The sequence below is a fragment of the Oncorhynchus clarkii genome, chromosome 12 (assembly GCF_045791955.1).
Source record: "Oncorhynchus clarkii lewisi isolate Uvic-CL-2024 chromosome 12, UVic_Ocla_1.0, whole genome shotgun sequence".
NCBI lineage: Eukaryota > Metazoa > Chordata > Actinopteri > Salmoniformes > Salmonidae > Oncorhynchus > Oncorhynchus clarkii.
In genome coordinates, this window is record NC_092158.1 from 46,971,520 (window position 1) to 46,995,350 (window position 23,831).

General features: G+C 40.8%; 1 protein-coding gene across 1 annotated transcript; it reads left to right on the forward strand.

Moving 5' to 3' along the window:
* The first annotated feature begins 1,864 nt into the window (after nt 1–1,864).
* LOC139423265 (glucose-6-phosphate exchanger SLC37A2-like) lies at nt 1,865–22,048 on the forward strand. Its single transcript, XM_071175077.1, has 18 exons — nt 1,865–2,572; nt 7,476–7,557; nt 7,875–7,965; nt 8,164–8,242; nt 8,363–8,498; nt 9,138–9,214; nt 9,657–9,823; nt 10,303–10,340; nt 10,657–10,803; nt 12,784–12,874; nt 13,038–13,100; nt 13,488–13,573; nt 14,380–14,428; nt 14,705–14,778; nt 15,095–15,173; nt 17,302–17,399; nt 18,586–18,650; nt 21,351–22,048. The coding sequence occupies exons 1-18, from the start codon at nt 2,514–2,516 to the stop codon at nt 21,364–21,366; spliced, it is 1,497 nt and encodes a 498-aa protein (XP_071031178.1). The 5' UTR covers nt 1,865–2,513; the 3' UTR covers nt 21,367–22,048.
* Nucleotides 22,049–23,831: the final 1,783 nt, after the last annotated feature.

The following is a 23,831-nucleotide window of genomic DNA, read 5'->3' on the forward strand; positions in this document are numbered from 1 at the left end:
CGCCTCCAACTCAATCATCAAGTTTGCAGACGACACTACAGTGATAGGCTTGATTACCAACAACGATGAGGCGGCCTACAGGCAGGAGGTGAGGGCCCTCGGAGTGTGGTGTCAGGAAAATAACCTCACACTCAACGTCAACAAAACAAAGGAGACGATCGTGGACTTCAGGAAACCGCAGAGGGAGCACCCCCCTATCCACATCGACGGGACAGTAGAAAGTTTAGAAAGTTAGTAGAAAGTTTTAAGTTCCATGGCGTACACATCATAGACAAACTGAATTGGTCCACCCACACAGACAGTGTGGTGAAGAAGGTGCAGCAGCGCCTCTTCAACCTCAGGAGGCTGAAGAAATTCGGCTTGTCACCAAAAGCACTCACAAGCTTTTACAGATGCACAATCGAGAGCATCCTGTCGGGCTGTATCACCGCCTGGTACGGCAACTGCTCCGCCCACAACTGTAGGCTTTCCAGAGGGTAGTGAGGTCTGCACAACGCATCACCGGTGGTAAACTACCTGCCCTCCAGGACACCTACATCACCCGATGTCACAGGAACGCCATAAAGATCATCAAGGACAACAACCACCCGAGCCACTGCCTGTTCACCCCGCTATCATCCAGAAGGCGAATCAAAGTACAGTACAGGTGCAGTACAGGTGCATCAAAGCAGGGCCCGAGAGACTGAAAAACAGCTTCTATCTCAAGGCATTCAGACTGTTAAACAGCCACCACTAACATTGAGTGGCTGCTGCCATACATGTAAAAAAAATGTATCACTAGCCACTTTAAACAATGCCGCTTAATATAATGTTTACATACCCTACATTACTCATCTCATATGTATATACTGTACTCGATACCATCTACTGCATCTTGCCTATGCCGTTCTGTACCATCACTCATTCATATATTTTCATGTACATATTCTTCATCCGTTTACACTTGTGTGTATAATGTAGCTGTTATGAAATTGTTAGGTTAGATTACTGTTTTGGTTATTACTGCATTGTCGGAACTAGAAGCACAAGCGTTTCGCGACACTCGCATTAACATCTGCTAACCAGGTGTATGTGACAAATACAATTTGATTTGATTTGATTTATTACTATGAGTGCACAAATTTTTTTTTTACAAATTGCTTGTGTGTTGTTCTAATTTAAGATACCTAATAATGAGAGATTTTCTCAACGCTTTATTTGAAAGTCTGGTGTGCTTTCCCACTGTCACTGTAACACACTGTTCATAAACCCTGTAATCATGAGACATATGACCACCCTCAAGGTGTTTCTGCCCTGGAAACTTTCAATATTTTTTTCACACAAAGGATTGTGTTGATCCAAACCAACCGGTAATGACTATTTTGTTTTTACATTGTCCTTCTTCAGCACAGTTTTTCAACATTTGAATTTTTGAACTGTTCTTTAACTAGGCAAGTCAGTTAAGAACCAAATCTTAATTGCAGTGGCAGCCTAACCCAGATGATTCTGGGCTAATTGTAAACCACCCTATAGGGTTCCCAATCACAGCCAGTTGCAACTCAGCCTGGATTTAAACCAGGGACAACAGTGATGTTTGAATTTGAACCAGAGACTACAGTCATGCGCTGAGATGCAGTGCCTTAGACCACTGCACCACTCAGGAGCTGCTGTTGCTTGCTCCACTCATGACCCTAGAAACTTTTCAATCTGTAATTTTAGAGGAGCATAATTTAAATTTCAAACACATTGATGTCTTTTTATTTTCTGCTCTAAGTAGGCTGTACCACATTTGATTGACAGAAGACAACGCATAATTTTCTGTGGTGGTGGTGGTTTTGTACTTGAGTAAATCAGTCATCGCTCCTTTAATGCCGTGACGTCAGATACGGGAATCACATGTCCACACACTTCGGGAAGATTTGTATTGGTACAGCGGCTGGGCTTGGAAAATATTGGGAAATGGCTACCCTTGAACTATTATGGACAGAATCCGTAAATATGTGGACTAATGTGCATGTGACACAGTAGAGAAGTGCATAGAGTATTTATAGGAACCGGCTTTTATAACGCTATCAGCTTGCTCAAGCATGCATGGAAATCTATGGGAATTCATTGTTGGCGGAGATTCACCCATTAACAGGAAGTAGGAATAGCCAAGCGACTGAAGCTGTTTTGATCAGTGTGCTTTTTAAACATTTGTTTATTTTTTTAATGATTACACTTTAAACAAAACAAATAAATAAACCTGTGTTTTTATAATCAAAGTGGGAAAATATCGATGGAATATTGTAACTAAAAATTCAAAAAGTCACTGGTGCTCGAACCTGTGTGAGAAGCTGTTTTTGAAAGTCCCATGTATAGACTTTCAGTTTGCTTTTGTGCTGTTTTTATATATTTTTGTAGTCTTATTTTTTTAACAGACCATATCAATTGGATGTATACAAGACGAACGAACTAACTTTTGATGCCATGTCTGAGAGAAAAGTGTAAGCGGTTTTAACAAGTTTTTCAAAGGTCGAAGACCTCCACCCAAGATGAGGTCTTCTTTGGCTCCCGGTATCAGACTGATCACGTCCTTCTCAAGAGACAGCTGGTAAGTTTCTACTATCGTTGAATTCTATTGTGTGTGTGTGTGTGACACCCTTTATGCAAACAAAGCTATTGCATTGTACAGTATGTAGGTTGATGATTGTGGGGGGCAGCTGTTTTGTCCCTAATCAGATAGAAGTCTATGATTGGCTAGACATGAGGCTGTAACCTGGTCTCAAAGCATTTTGTATAATTCTGTAGTATGAAATGTTACGTTTCGTATGATATGTATTCATTTGTGGATATCCACAATATGTTACGAATTTGCAAACACACAATATGTAACGTATTTGCGAAATGATATGTTACAGATTCTAATTTGTTGTGGCTAATGTTAGCTAGGTGGCTAACGTTAGCTAGGTTAAGGTTAGGGTTCAGGAGCATCATGGCAAAAACTGGAAGACTGGCCAGTGGCCAAGAGCTTTTACCTATAGACCATCAGGCTGCTAAATAGCCAACAATAGTCAGCTACCTCGAAAATTCAAGCAGCTTGGGTGCTGCCATATAGTTAGAATTAGAAGTGCCCATCCAAGAAAGCACAAGGTCATTGGACACAGATAAAATGACGTCAAATCAAGTTATATGCTTGCAAGCTTTTATTGGACTGATAATGTCAACATCATACTTTCAAAATCTTAGCTAGCAGTCATCACCATGAATCAAGTCGACAATCTACTGGCAAATAATTTTCAAACCTTGTCTTATGAAGATAAATTATAGATAAAATGTATCGGTGCTCATCGGCCATTGGACATAAATATTAGTTTATGTTGGAAATCGCAAATGCAACAATGAGTGGTGTGGAAGGAATCAGTGGCTAACTGCAAGCATTGCAAAGCAATCACTAGCCTGTTATTCAGTGGAATGGGTGAGTGGTCCAAGTCTAGGTTTAAGGGTCTCTTTTCCAAGCTTAAAAAGATAAACATTAGCCATGCTGTCAATCCAGCATGACTTCTGCCGAGTTCAAAACAACTGGAGACTCGGAACTGGGAAATCTCTGACTTCAGTGAGTTCAAGACAACTGGGAACAACAAGCTCCAACTGGGGAAAATACATTTTGAACTGTCATCCATCTCAGAATTCCAAGTCGGGAACTCGGGGTAAGACCGGCCCATGTTCTGAATTCTGTCGCTCTACATTTCAAAAGTGCTGAACAAATAGTTATATTGGCTGCGTCCGTCCTAGCTCGCTCATTAATGTCTTAATTGAAATGACAGATTGCTCTTATCGTCATCCCCTTATGCCATAGTTTGTACATCTCAATTGTCAGGAGAAACCACATTTTGTTTAAGCAAGTCAGCCTTTTTTTTAAAGGCAGTAAATGAGGCTGAATGAACTGTTTCTCTGCCAGACAAGGCTCCGCTGATGTAGCCAGGTGTAGCAGTGGTAAGGTGTTGGGACAGCTTTATGTAGGCCCTAACAGTTTGTGGGCACTGTTTGCCACTTTTATAGTGCAATTAATGTATCGTTTAGTGTTGTGTAGTGCCTTTGCTGGCATGCATATTTGCTATTTTTTGGGGTGTTTGCCCCACCAAGATTTACATGCTAAAATCGCCACTGTTCATTACGTATAGTTGAGGTCGACCGATTTAATCTCCATGGTCGATTAATTAGGGCCGTTTTCAATACAATCGGTAATCGGCATTTTTGGACGCCCGATTACATTGCATTCCACAAGGAAACTGCGTGGCAGGCTGACCACCTGTTATGAAAGTGCAGCAAGGAGCCAAGGTAAGTTGCTAGCTAGCATTAAACTTATCTTATAAAAAACAATCAATTTTAATGTAATCACTAGTTAACTACACATGGTTGATTATATTACTAGGTTAACTAGCTTGACCTGCGTTGCATAATCAATGTGGTGCCTAATTTATCATTGAATCACAGCCTACTTCGCCAATCGGGGGAGGATTTAACAAAAGCGCATTCGCGAAAAAAGCACAATTGTTGCACAAATGTACCTTCCTATAAACTTCAATGCCTTCCTTAAAATCAGTACACAGAAGTATATATTTTTAAACCTGCATATTTAGTTAACAGAAATTCATGTTAACAGGCTATTTTAACTAGGGAAATTGTGTCACTTCTCTTGCGTTCATTGCACGCAGAGTCAGTGTATATGCAACAGTTTGGGCCGCCTGGCTCATTGCAAACTAATTTGCCATACTTTTACATAATTATTACATAACATTGAAGGTTGTGCAATGTAACAGCAATATTTAGACTTAGGGTTGCCACCCATTCGATAAAATACGGAACGGTTCCGTATTTCACTGAAAAAATAAATATTTTGTTTTCGAAATTATAGTTTCTGGATTTGACCATATTAATGACCAACGATTCGTATTTCTGTGTTTATTATATTATAATTAAGTCTATCATTTGATAGAGCAGTCTGACTGAGCGGTGGTAGGCGGCAGCAGGCTCGTAAGCATTCATTCAAACTTTACTGCGTTTGCCAGCAGCTCTTAGCAATGCTTGCTTCACAGCGCTGTTTATGACTTCAAGCCTATCAACTCCTGAGATTAGGCTGGCAATACTAAAGTGCCTGTTAGAACATCCAATAGTCAAAGGTATATGAAATACAAATGGTATAGAGAGAAATAGTCAATGCGTCATAATTTCTATAATAACTACAACCTAAAACTTCTTAACTGGGAATATTGAACCACCAGCTTTCATATGTTCTCATGTTCTGAGCAAGGAACTTAAACGTTAGCCTTTTTACATGGCACATATTGCACTTTTACTTTCTTCTCCAACACTGTGTTTTAGCATTATTTAAACCAAATTGAGCATGTTTCATTATTTATTTGAGACTAAATAGATTTTATTTATGTATTCTATTAAGTTAACATAAAAGTGTTGATTGTTCATTCAGTATTGTTGTAATTGTCATTATTACAAATATATATATATATATATATATATATATATATAAAAAAATCGTCCGATTAATCGGTATCTGCTTTTTTTGGTCCTCCAAAAATCGGTATTGAAAAATCATAATCGGTCGACCTCTAGTATAGTTAAAACCAATGATGTATATAAACCTTGGATTGCTAATGCTATGTTTTGGCCAATGAGAGGCTTTGAAGTCACCGGTCGACCATATTGGAACTCCCCAGAAGACGCAGTCCTCTATAGTCTATAGGAATTAATAGAATTCTACAGTATTTTAAATTAAATGTTTCATTTTTAGCAAACTGGTTGCTAAAATTCAAATAGTTTGATTGTTTTGTCACAAACTGAAATTTGGCTCTGTATAGTGTAGAAAATCATTGAACCATCTAAACCACTGTGAAATATATTTTCCATAACCAAAACCGAAAGTAAAAGACACAAAAACAAAACTTAAGAATAGGAAGCATGGAAATAGAGCACATAGAACAGATGTACCGCTTCTTAGACATGCTTTTAATGAGTGACAGATCTATAACTCACATTTCTATGTGCACTTGGTCAGTTTGCCCCAAGAAGTTACATATTGCAGCTTTAAGTATTTTGTTGTATTGGGGACATTTTTAACATCAGAACTTTCAAATAAGTATACTTTAAAGCTGCAATATGTAACTTTTTGGGCGACCTGACCAAATTCACATAGAAATGTGAGTTATAGATCTGTTTTCTCATTGAAAGCAAGTATAAGAAGCTATATATCTGTTCTATGTGCGCTAGGGCGGGGGTGATGAACACTGTCTACCGTTGTACTAGCTAGCTAGCGTTGTCTCCCCTGCCTATTCTTCTTCTGTGAGTTTTATCTGTGTTTGGTATCCAACGTTATGGTGCATTACCGCCACCTATTCCCGCCTGTGTACTGGGGTCCTAGCTTAAAAATGGACCAGTTGAGGTATAAAGAGGGTTTCCTGCAGATGCAGGAATGCCCACATGTTGAAACGCCATGAATTGTGGGCCACAATTGTGTTCTTTTCACTTTAAACCCCATATTCAAAGATGTCTTGTGCAAAAAGAAGCATTGAATTTTATGTGAAAACATCCTAGGTGAAGGCCATCTACACTGTTGGATTTCTACAACATTTCATCAATCCACAATACTTTCTGGATTATTGCTGTCACTGATCCAGGTTGTTCCATAAACCTGACCAAATAGTCACACTTTGTCCTAGATTTAGTCAGTCAAACTGTAAAGGTCACTGCAGGTTGAGTCTTGTGCACAACACTTTCTCCTGAATGTTTGTGTCCGAAATGGCATCCCAGTAGTCACTACATTTGACCAAGGCCCTGGTGTACTGCTTTTGATCAGGGTCCATAGCGCTCTGGACAAAAGTAGTTCAGTAATAGGGTGTCTTTTTGGATGCATCTTATGTGTTGTGTGCAATTAGCTTGAGGATGAGGAGTTTACACCAGGTTCTGAGTGAGGTGTGAACTGTTACTAAAATCTAAATGTGGTAAAGCCTTCCTTTCCACTCCAGGAAATGTAAACAGGTCAATACAGAGCGTGTGTGGTGTAGCTAGCTTCCTTCCTGTGCAGTGTACACCTCGTGTCAGCTAAGTCCCTGTACTGCTCTCAGCCGTGATTAACTCTTCTGAATACCCTGTTTGGTTCCCACTAAAAAACAAGCCTATGTGTACTGCCTACTGTACAGACAAGACCATGTGAACAATTGTTTTGTTTTCTCTTCTCCTCAGATCCTTCTTCAGGATGGTAGTTTGAAGCCTTTCTCTCTCCTTCTCTCTTCTCTCTTTTTTATATTTTTCCCTCTCTCTCCCCCTCCCTGTCTTATGAGACTAACATCCCATAATACCCAAGCCCTGTAGACCTCTAGATAATGTATAAGAGACTGTCCAAAAAATGTGTGTGTGCTTTGACAAAGGTGAGGTTGTTGATGGCATGGTATTTGCTTTGGACAACATTAGAATGAGCTCTTTTTCTACTCTCTGTGCAGGTACAGAGGTTTCACCCTCTTCCTCACCTTTCTCTTCTATACCAGCTACCATCTCTCCCGGAAACCCATCAGCATCGTCAAGGTGATACACTGACTTCACAAACCTGTATGAAACGTAATCTTATTTATTTGTATTTTTAAATGTAACCTTTATTTAACCAGGCATCTTAACGTAAGGCCACACTGTTCAGCTCTATATTCTAACATATCTAAGTGTTCTAGGTCACAAAAGCCCTAGAACACTCAAGTTGCACTAAAATAGTTAACATAGTCATTTTTGAGATAGTTATATGATAGTGGCTGTTTTTGTTTCGAGACGTTTAATCTGGTTGCGTCTTGAAGGCCTAGTGTTTTGTGTCCATGTGTGTAATCTCTGGTTATTGCCCTATGTATATACAGAGTGAGCTGCACAAAAATTGTTCCACCCTCATTCGGCCACCAAACCTCAACGGAACTGACAATGAAACCTGGTGTGACTGGGCGCCATTTGGTAAATCCTCGGCTTGACTTGACTTCTTCGTTCATTTTTAAAAAGGAATAAAAATGCTTCCAACACATTTCCAAAGTGTTTCTGATAATATAGAAAGCACACCATGTCAGTAGAATGAATCAGTTTTTATGTTGCTGTTTAAGCATTACGACAGCAGATTTCATTCTGACATTTTCTGTGCCAACTCGTTTTCTCCAGACCAGGACAACTACCAGACGCTGTTTGGAGCCGTGGACAACTCTTTCCTCGTTGCTTATGCCGTTGGCATGTTTTTCAGGTAGGCAGAATGATGTAAATTCTATCATTGTTTTTTTTTTTTTGTGGGTGTGCGTGCTTGCGTGTGTATTAAAGCTCACTACAAGGAGTTAACCAGATGATGTGTTGTGTGTTTTGACAGTGGGATATTTGGTGAGCGCGTGCCCTTGCGCTACTACCTGACCACCGGGATGCTTCTCAGTGGTCTCTTCACATGTCTGTTTGGCCTGGGCTTCTACTGGAACATCCACTCTATCTGGTACTACGCCTTCGTCCAGGTAAGGGTTAAATCTCCTCTAAAACCATTGTCACTCGCTCACACCCCGCCCCATAGTTACCTTTGAGTTCAGGCCCGACCTGGGGCATGTTCATAAGAGTTTGCAGCGTAAACATTTTGCAACGGGAAGTCCTGGTAGTCCCTCTGTTTCAGTCAGTTGTCTTGTGTTTCGTGCCTAATGAACACAGCCTGGTACTGAAAAACAACAGTTTAAAGTTACATCTTTGTCCACACTGTGTATACTGGGCCTTGTGTATGCATGCACATTCATGAGTTTTCCTATCTGAGCATATGCAGCAACAAAACAACTTGGGAAAGTCAGGTAAAAGTTGGCATGGGGGCTTTAGGCACTATCACATGACAGATCAGCAGTATCATATGATGTAGAGCGTGTGAGGGAGGCTGAGGGATTGTTTCCATGCCAGTGCTTTTCTCAAGGCTATGTGTGTGATAATATAATGGTGTGGGTAACCGGCCCAGCCCCCTTCTCTTTTCTGTGTCCTTGTTTGTATCTCTCTCATGGGAATACAAAACATCTCTCCCATCTTTTTTTTTTCTCTCATCGGGTTGGGTATAGGGGCATATTTAATGTTGAAATTAAAAGCATCTAAAAATCTAAATCTCCCTCTTACTTCCCTAGGCAATGAATGGACTAGTGCAGACAACGGGCTGGCCTGCAGTGGTGGCCTGCGTTGGGAACTGGTTTGGAAAGGGGAAGTGAGTGAGACATATTCTTACTCTTGACTGGTTCAGCAATGCTGAGTGCACAGTATCAGTACCCCTTTTCCATATTGTGTAGGGTATTTTTTTGTTTGTTGCTCAAGGTCAGTCACATTATGTGAAATTAAAAACAGAACTCTCCGGTCAGTTCCTTTGTTTGAGTGTAATGAGTGTTTGGAAATTCAAAATAGGAACAATTTACAGATGTCCAGTTTCCAATTCAGCATTTCACTGCCGGAAGCTGTCCTCAGTATTTAGTACCGGTATGTTGAATGTTTTAAGTATATATTGAGTTCACTCCAATAAATTCCCTATGTTCAAGTTAAGTTAATGTAAGCAGGCTCACTGTCACACCTTTCACTGTCAAGATATACAATGTTTCTAAACCCACTTCTTTCGTGTCCATCCCATCTGTGTGTGTCTGCCCTTCTCCCTCCAGGCGAGGGTTCATCATGGGTGTGTGGAACTCGCACACCTCGGTAGGCAATATCCTGGGATCGCTCATCGCCGGCATCTTTGTATCTTCGGCCTGGGGCATGTCCTTCATCGTGCCCGGCATCATTATCGCATCCACGGGAATTCTCTGCTTCTTCTTCCTGGTGGAGAGTGAGTGTGACCTTTGACCTCTGGGTCTGTTTTCATAGAGAAAGTAGGAGTGCTGATCTAGGATCAGTTTTGCCTTTTAGATTATAATGAATGGACAGAGGGGGCCTGATCCTAGATCACTATTCTTACTTTGAGATGTTCAAAACATGTCAACAGGACCATAGTGCTGACTGCATAAACAACTGCAACCTATTGAAGCTTGATACCGTAGATCATAGAATCCAAATGAAATGGTATACAATATTCATTGCCATTAGAAAGTTATTATGGAGGATACGTTTTTATTAACCTAGTTTGAAAATGGATCATGTTGCGTTCCCCCGACAGGATTTATCCGAGAGTTTTTACTCTGCAGGAATTTCATATTCAACCTAGACTGTTTTCATTTAGACATGTAAAATGAGAATAGGCTCGTCCCAAGACGTATTTTGACATGAAAATGGATTTGTGAGCACACCCTTCTTTTTTTTTTGTCACAGAACCAGAAGATGTCGGCTGCAGCCCTCCGCAGCACCATGTAAGTATAACCAAAGAACATATGAAGTAATGGCTGCCTTTAGTATTATAGAGAAGGGCTGCCTTGCTTAAGGGCAGTCTGTGTCGGTGGCACCTGAGATATGATATCAGCCCTGCTTTTGTAACCTCTAGGCTACCAGCTCCCACCAGATTATGGCCTGGTTTTGTTTTGACCAATGTTTTGTCATTCTATTAATTCCCTTTCTTTCGAAAGACTTGATATTATAGAGTAATAGAAGACATGTTAGACTATACATAAAACATAGTCAATAGTTGTAGCCCTGGTTAGAACAATGCTAATGGCTGTGTATGAGCAGGAGGACAACGAGAAGGAGCCTCTCTTACAAAACTCATCTAGTAGCGAGGAGATCTTCAGCAGTCCTGGCCTGTCCAACTCTATCTCCTCCGAGTCGACAGAGGAGCACACCGAGGCCATCAGCTTCTGTGGGGCCCTCAGGATACCTGTGAGTGCGGATCACTATCTACTTTAATTTCAAGCTGTTTCATTTGCTTTCTGTTGTGACTCATCGTTGATCATTTATTATATTTATAAAATATTATTTTAAATAATAATTGTAGTAAACTACACTGAACGAAAAATATAAACACGACATATAAAGTGTTGGTTCCATGTTTCTTAAGCTAAATTAAAAACTAAAAAAAAGTGTTGCGTTTTTATATTTTTTAAATATTTTCTTTATTTATTATTTTCCCCTAACCCTACCACCCCTCCCTTAATTGGAGTAAACTAATAGACAACAATACTTAGGCTTCCACTTCCAGTATAAACATATTGCATATATTTCATGTACAGTATATTTTACATGAGTTATCTTTTGTTTGTTTTTAGTCCCAGCATTCAGCTACCCTCAACCCCTTCCATATATCAGTTTTGATTTATTGTTATGACAGTTGCTATGACTGCTCTATGACCAGTGTGTAATAAACTCAGCAAAAAAAGAAACGCCCTCTCACTGTCAACTGCGTTTATTTTCAGCAAACGTAACATGTGTAAATATTTGTATGAACATATCAAGATTCAACAACTGAGACATAAACTGAACAAGTTCCACAGACATGTGACTAACAGAAATGGAATAATGTGTCCCTGAACAAAGGGAGGGTCAAAAGTAACTGTCAGTGTCTGGTGTGGCCACCCGCTGCATTAAGTACTGCAGTGCATCTCCTCCTCATGGACTGCACCAGATTTGAAAGTTCTTGCTATGAGATGTTACCCCACTCTTCCACCAAGGCACCTGCAAGTTCCCGGACACATCTGGGGGGATTGGCCCTAGGCCTCCAATCCAACAGGTCCTAGACGTGCTCAATGGGATTGAGATCCTGGCTCTTCGCTAGCCATGGCAGAACACTGACATTCCTGTCTTGCAGGTAATCATGCACAGAACGAGCAGTATGGCCGGTGGCATTGTCATGCTGGAGGGTCATGTCAGGATGAGCCTGCAGGAAGGGTACCACATGAGGGAGGAGGATGTCTTCCCTGTAACGCACAGCGTTGAGATTGCCTGCAATGATAACAAGCTCAGTCGGATGATGCTGTGTCACACTGCCCCAGACCATGACGGACCCTCCACCTCCAAATCGATCCCGCTCCAGAGTACAGGCCTCGGTGTAACGCTCATTCCTTCAATGATAAATGCGAATCCGACCATCATCCCTAGTGAGACAAAACCGCAACTCCTCAGTGAAGAGCACTTTTTACCAGTCCTGTCTGGTCCAACGACAGTGGGTTTATGCTCATAGGCGACGTTGTTGCCGGTGATGTCTGGTGAGGACCTGCCTTACAACAGGGCTACAAGCCCTCAGTCCAGCCTCTCTCAGCCTATTGCGTACAGTCTGAGCACTGATGGAGGGATTGTGCGTTCCTGGTGTAACTCAGGCAGTTGTTGCCATCCAGTACCGGTCCCGCAGGTGTGGTGTTCGGATGTACCGATCCTGTGCAGATGTTGTTACATGTGGTCTGCCACTGCGAGGACGTCAGCTGTCCGTCCTGTCTCCCTTTAGCGCTGTCTTAGTCTCACAGTACGAACATTGCAATTTATTGCCCTGGCCACATCTGTAGTTCTCATGCCTCCTTCCAGAATGCCTAAGGCACGTTCACGCAGATGAGCAGGGACCCTGGGCATCTTTCTTTTGGTGTTTTTCAGCATCAGTAGAATGGCCTCTTTAGTGTCCTATGTTTTCATAACTATGACCTTAATTGCCTACCGTCTGCAAGCTGTTAGTGTCTTAGCCGACCGTTTCACAGGTGCATGTTCATTAATTGTTTATGGTTCATTGAACAAGCACTGGACACAGTGTTTAAACCCTTTACAATGAAGACCTGTGAAGTTATTTGGATTTTTACGAATTATCTTTGAAGGACAGGGTCCTGAAAAACAGATGTTTCTTTTTTTGCTGAGTTTGTGTGATATATTATCTTACAGGGTGTAATGGAGTTCTCCCTCTGTCTGCTGTTCGCTAAGCTTGTTAGCTACACCTTTCTCTACTGGCTTCCTCTCTACATCTCTAATGTTGGTACGTACTCAGTTTAGCTCCTATTTGTTGACAGTTCACCTGAGGGTTCAAATGATATCAATGCTTATAAGCTGATAATGATGTGCTCTGCATTTTGAGATGCGCCATTAGTTAATTTGGCATACACTGTGTCGCTAAAAATTCCGAATGTTTATTTCCTCAGCCCATTTTGACCCCAAGGAAGCTGGGGACATGTCAACACTATTTGATGTAGGAGGAATTGTGGGTAAGCCTTAACAGTCATGTGACTGACTTTATATGGCATTAGGTAACCTTTATCGCACAATACTCTGAGAGATCATATGAGGAACCAGGAAGCTCTTCTCTGATTGATCTGTATGTTTTGTCTACACTGTAGTTATAACAAGTCATAGACATAACGAGTGGTTTCTGCAGTCATAACAAAACATAGACATACCAAGTGACCAAGTCTACAGTCAGAAGAGTTCTCATTAGAATTGCCCAATGATTGGCTCCTACTGTATTGGTGTCTGAGCACTTACTATTGATCTTCAATGCAGCTCCTCAAAGGCTGAAGATTTTCAGATGATGTAGGACTGCTATCTTCCCCTACGTGTTAAGTCTGTGTTAAGCGTGTGTTGTGTGTCTATAGGGGGCGTTGTGGCTGGACTGGTGTCGGACCAAACTGGGGGCAGAGCCTCAACCTGCTGTGTCATGTTAATAGTGGCTGCTCCTATGGTGAGTGTGTACTCACACAAAAAAAACATCACTGGCTTTTACCATGTGTAACACCATGGACATGTCTCTTTATTATAGTACACTCATGACTTCTCTTTGAATTGTAAATGTGGCATTCGAGAGTAATATGCACATTCCAATCTTTAGAAAACCGGTGCTGGGCAAAAATATACTGTATATCATGAAAGGAAAGGCCTGCACAAATGCCTGAATTGCAAATCTTTACTGGACACACTTTATGTTCACTAATGAAAAGAGGAAATTCTCTCAGTAAATGTATTGATCACATACAGTACCAGTCAAAAGTTTGGACGCATCTACTCATTGTGCAAAGTTGTCATCATACTTTGAAGAATCTCAAATATACAATATATTTTTATTTGTTTGACACTTTTTTGGTTACTATATGATTCCATTTGTGTTATTTCATAGTTTTGATGTTTTCACCATTATTCTATAATGTAGAAAATAGTACAAATAAAGAAAAACCCTTGAATGAGTTGGCGGCTCCAAACTTTTGATACTGGTACTGCATATGCCATGTAAATATGACTGCCTGGTGGACTCTGAAAAAGGAATTTGGCTGCACTTGTAGCTCTGGAATTGGCAGTGAAATTCACCCGCTGCCCGAGAAATATTTCGTGATAGGTTGCAAGGTCCTTGACAGTATTGTGTCAATCTGTTTTTCAGCATAGCTAAATATTTTCCTTTGGGTTTACATGTGGGTTATTAAATCATGAGCAAATCCTTCAAGAGTGCCACCTTTTATCCAAAATCCAGTCCAAATGTTTGTTTTGCTTTCCTAGCTGTTCCTGTACAACCACATTGGACAGTATAGCCTAGCAACCACAATCGGTAAGAGATACATTTTTATTTTTTTTGTATGGCATTTGACTTTCAAACCATACAGCCATTTTAGTCTCAGTCCCTCCTGCTAACAACTACATCAATGCTCCAATTTAACACATTGTAGGGCGAGTTACATTCGGTGCATTCAACTGAAGTAGGCAATCAACATAACCACATATCACAATAAATCTTCTTTAAAAAGACCCTTGCTATCTGCTAGCTAGCGTACTGTACATGCCTGATTCTCTCACAGTGCTGTGTTGTTGTGTAACTGCACCGTAGGGATGCTGTTGGTGTGTGGAGCCCTGGTGAACGGACCCTACGCCCTCATCACCACCGCTGTGTCTGCTGACCTGGTAAGCATATCCATTCCAGAATGGACCACTTCATGCCTCTAACATGAGGTCCTCACCTCTCCCGAAGTCACACGGAGGAGATAAGCTCCTCATTGCCCTAACTCCCCCTACATCCCCTGTTAGTCCACGGCTCTATGTTAATGCATCTTTCCTCGATTCCTTGCATTCTGTCTCCCTTGTCTCTTTCTCAAACCGATTCAAGGTGCAGACAATCACCTTCAATGCGTTTTGAGGAGAGAGGAAGCAAGGAATCGAGGAGACAAATTGAGGAATAGGATTCAATGTTGATTCATAATGAGTGTTTTTCCTTTCATAGGGGACACATGAGAGCCTGAGTGGAAACTCTAGAGCGTTGTCAACGGTCACGGCCATAATTGACGGCACAGGGTCAATAGGTATGTGGGGAATGTCTGGGCCACATGGGGGATTGGTGCTGATTTTGTTGTTTTAGTTTTGACGCTTGTAATGGTGACCAGTAATGGGTTAGTGGGGCTGTGGTGCATTTATGTGCGCCTTTGTCAATGCATGAAGGAATGTTTTTATTTATTTATTTGAGGTCACCTATGTTTCGAGATTCACTTCAATGCTCACTTATTGCAGTGTAATGTGGCAATTGACAAATTGTTTTATACAGTTGTTCATGTACAAGGTCCATGGCTAATTGCCATGCACAATTATTTTCCATTGTAAATCATGTAGTGTTCTAAAGGCAGACTTTTTATGATTGTTGTCCCAAATCAAATTGTATATCCAGACCTGGGGCCTTATTTATCAAAGCTGCGTGCACACACAAAAAAGCCTCTAAACATTGCGTGCGCCAGTTTTCCCCCAAAGGTTGGTATTTAACCATTTTGAACACGATGTGAAAGTAGGGGTATCTCCACGCATATCTCACTTCTAGTGGTTGATCAATTGTATTGCAAGCAAATATTGTTCTTTTGAGGGAAATGTGGGTGTTTGATACATCGGAATTGTAATAATACTAGACGAATAAAAACACCTAATGATAAAACGGATGCATTTGCCGTGGGTAAGGAGATCGCATGGCAGCATGTAGCCTATTGTGTTTCTTTTATTGCCGTAAAACTTGATTTAATAGCTTTGGCATTTATTTGCTTAAATCACTGAACACAGCAGGCGCTTATTAGAGATAGGTTTCTGTTTGAACCAGGCATCTATTTCCTTAATGCACACAGCTTTTTTTATCATTTGCATAGTTAATTGCTTGGATCCAGCATTCACTTTTTAACATTTTAAGCTATTTATTAATTTCATGCACTGTGTTATCATTTACACATTATGTCACATTTCTTTTGTCATAGTATGTCTCTATTTAGACAGAAAAAACATTACTTGATGGAATAATTATTCTCCTCTGACTGCATTTTCAGCAGTTCTTACTTTCGGATGATTTCTAGGGGTCTGTACCCCCAAAGTTGTTGACTGTTTTTGTGCTTGATCGTTAGCTAGCAGTTCTCAGCTGTTAGCAGCCAATGGCGTGCAGTTTCTTACTGGTGATAAAAAACGGAAGATTTTTTTTGTCATTACTGAATTATTTAATGTAACAAATCATTCATCCATCCATCCATGGTAACCTCGTAAACAATTCAAACCCAGCGTTTATTTGCTGAAATGCGTGCCGTTGCCCAGCTATTTAAAGGGACAGGTGGCCATTTGAGACTGAGCTTTTAATTGAAGTTTTACGGAATATAGGCCTAAATCATGATCATATTGCAGGACATGACTGTCCTTTTCTGACATGACTGGTTTATTCCCGCTACACAACATATAATAGTGTACCATTTATTCATCGCTCATTTAATAGCCAAACATGCTAGAAATTAAATAGACCGGTAGCCAATTTAATATATTTGATAGTATGAATATACAGTAGGCTGCTAGCTGTGCGATAGGAGCGCAACATCATAGCCAATATATACATTCAGAGCCAATATATACATTCAGATCCTATACCAAGGCAGGAGATAGAAACACAATCATATATTGAAAATTGTTACATTTTCAATAGAAGTGTGCTATAGCATTTAGTCCTACTTTTACATTGTTCGAATAGAAAATGATACTTCCAGAATGTGCTGATAGTGTTTGGCACTCGCTATAGGCGGCATGCATTTGTTTGAAAAAGTCACGACAAAACATTCTGTGCATATCTCTACATAAATGTGATCAAATGTACCATTGCGCTTTACTTTACAACCTGTCATGGCCCAGTTCCAACATCTCCAAATCATACAGCAAATGAGGGTGTTTTTGTTACCATAAAAGGTGAATGGGGGTGTTTTCCAGGCGGGGTTGTAACGCTCGCGCAAATATAATATGGCTCTGATTTATCAATGAAAACATATGCGCCAGTTTGATAAATCCCAATTTGTTGTTACCTGCAAATCCTAGAATCGACAATTTAGTGAGACATTTACACACGGTTGATAAATGTAGCCCCTGGTTTCAGGTGCTTGGTTTCCCCTGCTCAAGTGTTTGACTGTTATTCTGACTGTCCTGTAGGTGCTGCCCTAGGTCCTCTGTTAGCAGGGGTGATCTCTCCGACGGGGTGGAACAATGTCTTCTTCATGCTGATCACTGCTGATATCCTCGCCTGTTTGGTTAGTTTTTAGTCTTGTTTTATAAATCAGTGCAATATTTGAGCCACGTGTACAAAGAAGGTGCTATACCTGTGGATTGTGTACAATAGCGGTCTCCAACATTTTCTACCATGAGAGCTACTTTAAAAAAATAAATGTTGCAAGCTTCTATTTTACCCAATACATTACTGGGAGCTTGTACAGTGCATTTGGAAAGTATTCAGACCTTGTTACAGCCTTATTCTAAAATTGATTCAATAGTTTTTTTCCTCATCAATCTGCACACAACAACCCATAAAGACAAAGCATAAATACGTTTTTTTTAGAAAGAAAAACAGGAATACCTTATTTACATAAGTAATCGGACCCTTTGCTATGAGACTCGAAAATTGAGCTCAGGTGCATCCTGTTTCCATTGATCATCCTTGAGATGTTTCTACAATTTGATTGGAAACCACCTGTGGTAAATTAAATTGATTGGACATGATTTGGTAAGGCACACACCTGTCTATATAAGGTCCCACAGTTGATAGTGCTTGTCAGAGCAAAAACCAAGTCATGAGGGCGAAGGAATTGTCCGTAGAGCTCTGAGACAGGATTGTGTTGAGACACAGATCTGGAGAGTGGTACCAAAACATTTCTGCTAATGTCTAAACCTGTTTTTCACTTTGTCATTCTGGGTTATTGGGTGTTTTAGAATAAGGCTGTAACGTAACAATGTGGAAAAAGGGAAGGGGTCTGAATACTTTCTTATAAAAACATTTGTGTTATAAATATGTGGAAAATGTGTTTTTTTTATATATCTAAAACCATATATACAGTACCAGTCAAAAGTTTGGACACACCTACTCATTCCAGGGTGTTGCTTTATTTTCTACATTGTAGAATAATAGTGAAGACCTAAACACTATGAAATGAAGCATATGGAATAATGTAGTAACCAAAAAAAGTGTTAAACAAGTCAAAATATATTTTCTATTTGAGATTCTTCAAAGTAGCCACCGCCTTTGTACACTCTTGGCATTCTCTCAACCAGCTTCATGAGGAATGCTTTTCCAACAGTCTTGAAGGAGTTCCCACGTATGCTGAGCACTTGTTGGCTGCTTTTCCTTCACTCTGCGGTCCAACTCATCCCAAGCCATCTCAATTTGTTTGAGTTCGGGTGATTGGTAAACTGTGTTGAGTGTGCTGTCTTCCTGTTTTCTAGCTGCTGTCCAGGCTGGTGTATAAGGAGGTGAGGGGTTGGTGTGGACACAGCCCCAGACAAAGAGGGTGAGCCACTCATGAATACACCACTTATATCACCAATCAGGAAATCAAAAGCTGGTTTCATTTTTTTAAGTTGAAGAGGCTTCTAAGTGCAATAAGTCATAAAATAATACATTTGTGTATCTAAGGAGTGACCAAATACTGGCTCCTTAAGGGGACATTTTTTTTTGCAATTGAACTTGTGTGTGCACAAAAATGGCTCCTCCTTGAAATACAGGTCAAAGCCACAAATAGCTACTCAGTAGGGCTGTTGTACATTAGCCTCTCCCTGGAGGTTAAGGGTGCCCATTATTCTACTCCAAAGGGGCCTCCAGGCTGCTTATTAATTGGCCAGCTTTAAAGTAACTGTCCAGTATTTCCACATTTCTATGAAATATTACCTGAAATTAATTATAATATCAGTGAAATAGTTTTCTTCCAAAACATGGTAATTAAGTATGTTAAAAAGCATATTTTCTGTTTTGGAATGGTGTGGGCGTATTCCGGCCATAAAAAATATTAATGCGAGTAGACCACTGATTGGCCAGCTCATCCTCTATGAGGAAATATCAAGCACTCTTTTAAACATTCTGTTTGATACAAGTTTAAGGTGTGTTTTTTTTTAAATGTTTTATTTTTCTTCATTTTTTTCTCCAATTTATACGAGTAAAGAATGAATCGACAATAATATTTGGGTATGCGTTAACAGAATATTAACTTTTAAAAGTGAGAATTTCATTGGACAGTTTAAGAAAAAAATTGCACTTACACCTCAGGCTATTTTTAGGCATCATAGGTAATCAATCACTATCAACCTGGGACAACCTACGTCTTGCGAGTTCTATTTTTCCAACAGGTTCCCATAGGATTTGAGACATGATTGTCTTTGAATGGATGACTTGAGTTGGGTCTTAGACGCTCAATCAAATGTGACACAGAATCTTCTCTGTTCACTGAGCACTCAGGGTTCTTTATTCTTTCACAGCATCAAGTAACGGTTTATTGATTACAAGCACCTTTCCATGTTCTGCAAATCTATATGCACTGGGCAACTGCGATTAACCCTTTGCACTTGTGGAAATTGGCTTATATGGATAGGGCTAAATTGAAATGTTTCTTACAGAAGAAATATGAAAAGCATATGCATAACCATGGTAGCAATGAAAGGGAACAGTTTGGAGATCATGCAAAAATTCTTAGACCAAAGTTGTGAGGACACAAGACTGAATCCAAACATTACACTGTTGATTTTATGTGCATTTTATTTACTGTACTTTTCGCCGTATTTGTTGATAACAAAATCAGAAAATACTCTGGATACGTACAGTCTTTAACTATAAGGTGCTTTTTTTGAGCACTCCTAGCAGTGCCGTTGAAGAACTAGCGCAACCATACTTTTAGTTGTTTTCTTTGGTACACAGCCCTTCATCCCCGCCATCACACAATTACTGTTGTTTACTCATACCAACAAAACGGTTCATTAATAAATCTCAATCTGTCAGGTGGGCATAATTTGAAAGTCTGTACTATTGCCAACATGACTAGCTACGTTATAAAATAGGATCTTGGTGTTAGGCTTTAACAATGCAATTCAGGGAAACGGATCATAATTTTGGCGCGCACAGAAAGGAGGCATTCTGGTTCATGTGCCGTGGCAAATTTTCTTCACAATAGACAAACGGGCTCATCCTTGTCAGAACAACCCAGTGTATGATGCAATGTCATCTAGTAACTGTACATCAAACATAGTGATCATAAACGTTAACTATACGACGTGAGTTTTATGATATGGAAATGTGAAGTGCACCTCTGGACTCACAGGTGTTTGTCTTGCTTGTATGACATCAGTGGTATTTATTATAATCCTCTATCTCATCTTTCAAAATACATAGTTCTCTGAGTTTATAGCAATTCCCTCACTCAGACAACAAGAAATGTGAAAAGTTTCCCAATTTAGATGCAGGGATGGGGGCAACTTCTTGTCGTGTGAGGTGCTCAAGTTCAGAATGGCTGTCAGAGATAGTGTGATACTGTACAGCCACTGCGTTCCTGTTTAGGTGTTTATCAGTGCCCAAATCTGCCATTTTCAACCCTTATGCGAATGTAAAGGGTTAAGAGCCATTGTCACATCAAGTTTAACATATGTCATTGTAGGCTGTTTTGGAAACTATAGCAGTACTACATTACCCATAATTCACCATGTAACATGTCTGGTTTGTCATAATGGAATTACACTACAGTCCAAGGAGTCTTTCTTTGAGCTACCTAAGTGTCAAAGCTAAAAGGAAGCTGTATCCACCCCAATATCCACAACTGCGCAAGGCACCGGCCACTCTCACACTGTCCCGTTTATTCCAAGTCCCAAACTAACCCTTACATCCTGTCAAATAATGCTGCCAAATAAAGCAAGGCTCCATCCCCAACAACAATTGTGCACCTCATGGCTCTATACTGCCCCTCATTTATTCCACTTCCCAAACTGACTCCATAGCATTAGCCTCTCTCCAGCAAGGTTGAGAAAGTGCTAGGGACCGTGTTTACTTGCAACATTTTCAGAGAGGATACTCAGTTGAAGATTATGTGGTGCTTGCTTCTCCTCCAGTCCTCAAATATAAAATTACATTGAATTAATATGATCCAATGATTTGGTACCTATGTTAATGACCAGAATAGGTTTGTATTTGGTCCATTCTGAAACGGGCTAATCTCGCCTTGTGTTGTCAGGTTCAAAGAAATATGAGTGGGTGCCTGGGACAAGAGACCGTATCACACATGCAAGGAAGGACGCAGGAAAAAGGACCAAGAACTAACCCCTGAGGTGCATCAAGATTTATAGGGTGCCGATCCTTTCATCCTTCATCCTTAATGGCCCCAGACCCCGTCACCAGCGGATGAAAGGATCTGAAAAAGGAAGAAGGGGCCATTGATATTTTGGGACCATCTGACAGAGAGAGAGAATATGTCCTTTCTTCAAATGGTCGCAAAGCACTTTCTCTCTTATGCCTTTTTTATGATTATTTTGTATATATATATTTTTTCTCAGTTTGCCCCTCTCGGGGCTGTGTGCATCTTTCATCTTATTATTAAAATAATGTGCACACTGCATTTCCCCAATCTCTCCTCAATGGTTACTATAAGTTAAAATCACATGCTAGCATTGGGCAAGCTAAATTGGGCGCGCATGTTTTGCACAGCCTGGAGAACGCCGAACTACATAAGCAGCGAAGGAGGAGTTTGCAGTTGTAATCAAGTGCTGTGGCAGAAAATGTTGTCACTAACTAAACCAGTGCAGATAAGGATAAATTGTCTGACCAATCAAAAAATCAAGAATATTTCTCAGACAGTACCATCACATCCTTCCATTTGTTTCTGATGGAAATGTTTGTTGATCAATTATTAGACATTTGTTTGTATCCACCACATGCATTTGGTTGTTGTTTTGTTTTTTGACTCCACCTCTCATAGTGGGCCTCACACATGTTGAGCGGGGTGTGGTGATACTGATGGTTTCTACGGTTGTGGCCAGCTACAGACAGAAGTGACTTTACATCGCAGGTTAGGAGAACTAACGCAGCAGGTTAGGAGTATTAACATAGGAGAATGAGGTTAAGGTTAAGAATGAGGTTAATAACTTGATGGAGCTGTACCATCTAGCCACAACTGTAGAAACCATCAGACTTGGCAAACCATTAGGGAAAGGGAAATACCTAGTTGTACAACTGAATGCCTTCAACTGAAATGTGTCTTCTGCATTTAACCCAACCCCTTTTGAATCAGAGAGGTGCATGGGGCTGCCTTAATTAACATCCACGTCTTCAGCGCCTGGGGAACAGTGGGTTAACTGCCTTGTTCAGGGGCAGAACAACAGATTTTTACCTTGTCAGCTTGGGGATTCGATCACAGCAACCTTTGGGTTACTAGCCCAATGCTCCTCCCACTAGGCTACCTGCCGCCCATTAGTATAATAACAGGGGGATTTGACTTTTGTCTCCGGGCTCCCAAATTGCAAGTTGAGTGCTACAGATGTAAGCTCTTAATCTGATCACCCTGTTATAGTAGAACTGTGGGCCATGCAGAACAAGCTCACTCAATGTTTTCATGTGATTTTGATTTGTAAACATTTCAATGGCACATGACAACTATGCCCTCTGACCAACAACAGGCAGGTGACCAGTGTCCACTTGACACATTTTTAAATAATATATATATATATATATATATTTTTTTTTTCCAATGAATTGGTCTTCCATTCCTTTTGATCTACATTTCACACATTGGTCCCATCCTCGCTAGTGGCCCATGTTATTAAGGTGATCATTTTACTTTGGGGACCCTCTGCTTTGTTGTAGTGAGAGGCGTTGCTATAGGTGGCAGAAAATACATTTTGAATTGAGGGGGAGGTATGCAGTTACCGGTAGTTGTAATGCCCCAGATGATGACATGCATAAGCGTATGCAGAGGGCAGGCTGTATTATGATGTAGATGGGTTTTTAAAAGTCGGGTTTTCTTCAAAGTCGTGACAATCCCCCCCCCCCCCCAAATAGAGTAGAAATTATTTTGATTTTGTTGCATTATTTGAGCATAAAATAATGGCAATGTGAATAGTTTGGGTAGCCATTTGACTAGATGTTCAGTAGTCTTATGGCTTGGGGGTAGAATCTGCTTAGAAGCCTCTTGGACCTAGACTTGGTGCTCCGGTACCGCTTGCCGCGTGGGAGCAGAGAGATCAGTCTATGACTAGGGTTGCTGGGTCTTTTCAATTTTCAGGTCCTTCCTCTGACACCGCCTGGGATAGAGGTCCTGGATTGCAGGAAGCTTGGCTCCAGTGATGTACTGGGCCATTTGCACTACCCTCTGTAGTGCCTTGCAGTGGCCGAGCAGTTACCATACCAGACAGTGATGCAACCAGTCTGGATGCTCTCGATGGTTGAGCTGTAGAACCTTTTGAGGATCTGAGGACCCATTCTAAACCTTTTCAGTCTCCTGAGGGGGAATAGGTTTTGTCGTGCCCGCTTCACGATTGTCATGGTGTGCTTGGACCATGTTAGATTGTTGGTGATGTAGACACCAAGGAACTTGAAGCTCTCAACCTGCTCCACTGCAGCTCCGTCGATGAGATTGGGGGCATGCTCGGTCCTCGATTCGATCGCCGCCTACTCCTCAGAAGGCAGCCCGCCCTCCGGCCTCTCTTTCTCTGCCTCCTCT